Raw genomic sequence first — 4,479 nt, 5'->3', positions numbered from 1 at the left:
AAGGAAAGGAAAGGAAGAAGAAAGGAAGGAAGGAAGGAAGGAAGGAAGGAAGGAAGGAAGGAAGGAAGGGGCAAGCTCAGGTCATTTACGTCTCATCAGCAGCCACAGGCAAAATGCCACTTCCCTTCTCTCCTCCACTGCACCTCCCGCCCTGTCCTCTGGGTCAGGGGACAGTGACAGAATGCAAACAAGGTGCCACCGTGGGCTCCTCCTCCAGCTCTGCCTCCCAGAGGCCTCCGCTCCCAGGTGATCTCTGCTTCCTCGGACCGAGACGCTGTGCTGGCTCTCGGGGCTGCGGGATGGACCCTAGCGCCACCGGCCTTCTGAAGACCGGACAGCAGGCCGTCCCTGCGGCACTCACTCTGGGTGGCGTCCCTCAGTCCTCCGCTGGAGTCTGTCCCTTTCTGGTCGTATGACAGACGCAGCCAATGCTGGGTTTCAGGACGGGGAATAAATGACAAAGTCCTCTGTCAGACTCTCCTCTTTCGCCATAAATCCCTTCAGACGGACTCTCCTTTCCTGTCGGAAATGCTCGGCCTGGGAGACCGAGAGGCCGTGTGGTATTTGAGTGCCAAGAGGCTTTGGAGACTTGGCTGATGGGTTCTATGTGGGAGCCACGGACAGCTTTATTTCACTCTGAACACTTTGTTCAAACTGAAATGTAAAATGCTTTTGTCACAGGAGCCGGACAAGTGGCTGTGGCCTTTCTCCTGCCCTTCCCAGCCCCCACGTACCCGGATGCCACTCTGGCCACAGCAGCGCCTAAAGTATAGTCACCAAGGGGACTCTCAAACACCACTGTGCCAGTATCTTAGTGGACAGGGGCTCCCTAGTTCCAGCTTCAACCATCGCCAATGCCACAGGCGGGAGGGTTAATACGCTCTCATTGAGTTTCAGATGTCAACACTGGCAACGTTATTTATATTGTTGTTATAACATTACAAAGCTATTTATTATGCTCTTTTCAGAACACTCCCTTGTAGGATCAGCAATATCTTTAAGGCTAGAATTTCACAGGTACCTTCGAGCACAACAGGGAAGAGAGATGAAAAAAGAAACTGGGGCAGGGCAGGGATTGGGCCGGGAGAAGGAAGAAGTGCAGGCAGAGCAAGGCGGGGGCGGGGGGTGGTGCTCACAGGAGCCTCAGGGCCACAGGCTGTGTGAACCCATCCGTACATTTCTAACTGCCGATTAGGTGTGTATTAGAACACAGGGTCCCTGTGTCGTCTCTCCCATCCCCCATCCTTCTAGACCAGTGGTCGGCAAACTGCGGCTCGCGAGCCACATGTGGCTCTTTGGCCCCTTGAGTGTGGCTCTTCCACAAAATACCGACTTCTGAGCATGGGTCACGAAGTTTCTTTTTTTTTTAATATATTTTATTGATTTTTTTATAGAGAGGAAGGGAGAGGAATAGAGAGTTTGAAACATCAATGAGAGAGAGACATTGATCAGCTGCCTCCTGCACACCCACTCCTGGGGATGTGCCCGCAACCCAGGTACATGCCCCTGACCGAAATCAAACCCGGGACCCTTCAGTCTGCAGGCCGACGGTCTATCCACTGAGCCAAACCGGTTAGGGCTGGGCCACGAAGTTTCAATCGCACCGTATGTGCGCGCCCGCATGTGGTATTTTGTGGAAGAGCCACACTCAAGGGGCCAAAGAGCCACATGTGGCTCTCAAGCCACAGTTTGCGGACCACTGTTCTAGACCAGTGGTTCTCAACCTTCTGGCCCTTTAAATACAGTTCCTCATGTTGTGACCCAACCATAAAATCATTTTCGTTGCTACTTCATAACTGTAATGTTGCTACTGTTATGAATCGTAATGTAAATATCTGATATGCAGGATGGTCTTAGGCGACCCCCGTGAAAGGGTCGTTCTACCGCCAAAGGGGTCGCGACCCACAGGTTGAGAACCGCTGCTCTAGACCAAGGACCCAGCTCTGAACCCAGTGGGGTGTGAATAATAAAGATGCCCTCAGAACAAGACTTCTTCCTGGGGCATTGAGGTCACTGAGGGCCAAGGGCATAGCAGTGGTGATAATGACCGAGTAGCTGACAGGTGTAGGTGACAGGGGCTGGGGTACCCCTGCGGGACAGCCATGGCCCAGCATTCCAGAGGGGACCATCAGCCCCCGGATCTCAGGGCCACTCCCGGAATTCTGAGTTAGACGGTCAGGGGCCAGGTCGAGGGGTTCACGCTTCCACAATTCCTATGCCTTCCCGTGCTGAAATCTCGTCTGAATTCTCGTGCAGAAGAGCCGCAGTCCCAGGGCATCTCTCAACCCTAATGATACATGACCCGTGACTTTCACTTCACGTGCAACATCTGGGGAGACAGGACGCCAGATCTGGCCACGACCGACCCAGAGAGCTGTCCCCACTCCCCAGCTGTGGGGTTGATGTTAAGAACTGAGGCTGCTGCCCGGCCGGTGTGGCTCAGTGGTTGAGCATCGACCTATGAACCAGGAGGTCCTGGTTCCATTCCTGGTCAGGGCACAGGCCCAGGTTGCAGGCTTGATCCCTAGTAGGGGGCGTGCAGGAGGCAGCCAATCAGTGATTCTCTCTCATCATTGATGTTTTTATCTCTCTCCCTCTCCCTTCCTCTCTAAAATTGATAAAAATATATTTAAAAGAAAGAAAAAGGGAGAGAAGGAGAGAGAGAGAGAGCGAATATGAACTAACTGAGGTTGTTAACCCCCGAGTGGGAGTGGACCGGCCCCTCACGGAGCTTGGCTGCCTGGCCGTCACCACACCCGGCTGCCGTCCCATTTCATCTCACAGACCCCACTCAGCAGGTCCCAGCCTCAGCATCAGACGCCAGTGTGACCACGCACCCCCTCCCGTGGCGTTCACGTGGAGAGCGACGAGGACGCCCCGAGGACGGAGGACACCTGCGGACACCTGACCCCGCGTGTCTGAACCCGGGTGGCCGGGCTCCTCGAATCCCGGGTTGTGCGCTGTCCCCGGAACACGAGTCAAACGCGTGCACGAAGCCCCGTCCGGGCGGCGGGAGCCACCGACCTTGATGATGTGCAGCTTGGGGAGCAGGTTGCAGTCGGCCAGCGTGAGCTCGTCCCCGTCCAGGAACTTCCTGCCGGACACGGCCACTTCCTCCGCGCCGTCGGCCTCCACCTCGTCGGGCAGAGGGCTGTTCAGGTAGTCGTCCAGCCGCCGCAGGGCCCGCAGCAGGCTCTTCTCGTGGCCTAGGGCAGAGGGGGGAACGACTGAGCGACAGGGGGTCAGCCCCTCACTCCAGAGGGAAGGAGGCTGGCGTGGCCTCACTCCTCCTGGAAAACAATTCTGCCGTCTACCCCGCGCTGCCGTCTACCCCGAGCTGCCATCTACCCCCCACGCCACCTACCCCCCACTGCCGCCTACCCCGCGCTGCCCTCTACCCCGCACTGCCGTCTACCCTCACTGCCGTCTACACCCTACAGCCATCTACCCCGCACTACCGCCTACCCCCCACTACTGCCTACCCCCACTGCTGTGTCTAGAACTCACTCATTTCTTCCCAAGTCTTTATGGAAACCCTATCGTGGAGCGGGCCCTGGCAGCAGCATCACTTAAACTGACTCCGGGTGCAGCTGGGCACAGCACGCGGGGCGAGTGGTTCGCCCTAAAACAGCGGTCGCCAACCGCTGGTCCGTGGGCCACTGATGGTCCATGAGGTCCGAAAGGTTGGCGACCGCTGCCCTAAAACACAGTGCTTTCCGGCTTCCAAGCCTAGAAGCGCGGTGTCTCTGAAACCCACCGCAGGTCCAGGTGGAGCACTTTTTCCTCATTGCTAGACATAGGCCTCCCGCTGGGCCATGAGGCGAGGTTCCCCGGACCCCGAACCGCACAGAGGCCGAGGGGCGGCCACGCTGGCAGCAGAGCCCGGAAGGCGGCAGACACTCACTCTCGTGTGCACCCTTCTTGGTGTTCTTTATAAACGCCGAGAACTTGGCAAACACGTCATCCCCGGCGGAGTTAGACTCGGGGTGCTGGGTCCCCAGCTTAGGGTACCTGGAAAGTTCAACATGGGGACATGGGGATGTCACAGAGAAGCGATGCTTGTTGGGGGGGGGGGGGGGGGGGTCTTTCTCTGAGCGGATACAAAAACGAGTGCTATCCTAAGCATTTCATCTCCAAGGCCCGGAGCCACCAGGGCAGGGAGAAAGGTTAAACTTAAACTATATAGGTAGGTACATTGTTATTAACTTAATTAGGGTACTCCTAAGGCTTAGGAAGAGCCACACTCAAGGGGCCAAAGAGCCGCGTGTGGCTCGCGAGCCGCAGTTTGCCGACCACGGGTCTAGACGGATTGCTCTCGGCCTGAGCACAGGGCTCACCTGGCCGCACTGGTCTTTGCTCCCTCCCTACTCAAATGAAGGTGCGGGCCTAGAAGGTTCCATTCCGGGTCCAGGCTCCAGGGCATGGTATGCCAGCATGCTCTCCCTCCCTTCCAGCCAAGCGCCCAGGACGTGGCCCACC

At 57.0% G+C, this 4,479-nt stretch overlaps 1 protein-coding gene across 1 annotated transcript in view; it reads right to left on the bottom strand.

Moving 5' to 3' along the window:
* LOC102241507 (chloride intracellular channel protein 6) overlaps window positions 1–4,423 on the bottom strand; it is a 9,086-nt gene extending 4,663 nt beyond the window's left edge. The window contains exons 1-3 of the mRNA XM_014535202.1: window positions 4,369–4,423; window positions 3,905–4,090; window positions 3,025–3,206 (exon numbers count right to left, since the gene is read on the bottom strand). Coding sequence (XP_014390688.1) covers window positions 3,025–3,206; window positions 3,905–4,090; window positions 4,369–4,423 — 423 coding nt within the window. The remainder of the gene's footprint in view (window positions 1–3,024; window positions 3,207–3,904; window positions 4,091–4,368) is intronic.
* Window positions 4,424–4,479: the final 56 nt, after the last annotated feature.

Source organism: Myotis brandtii, unplaced genomic scaffold (genome assembly GCF_000412655.1).
Source record: "Myotis brandtii unplaced genomic scaffold, ASM41265v1 scaffold139, whole genome shotgun sequence".
In the NCBI taxonomy this organism is placed as follows: Eukaryota; Metazoa; Chordata; class Mammalia; order Chiroptera; family Vespertilionidae; genus Myotis; species Myotis brandtii.
The sequence above is the reverse complement of the archived record's forward strand: the minus strand, read 5'-3'. Positions and strand labels throughout refer to the sequence as shown.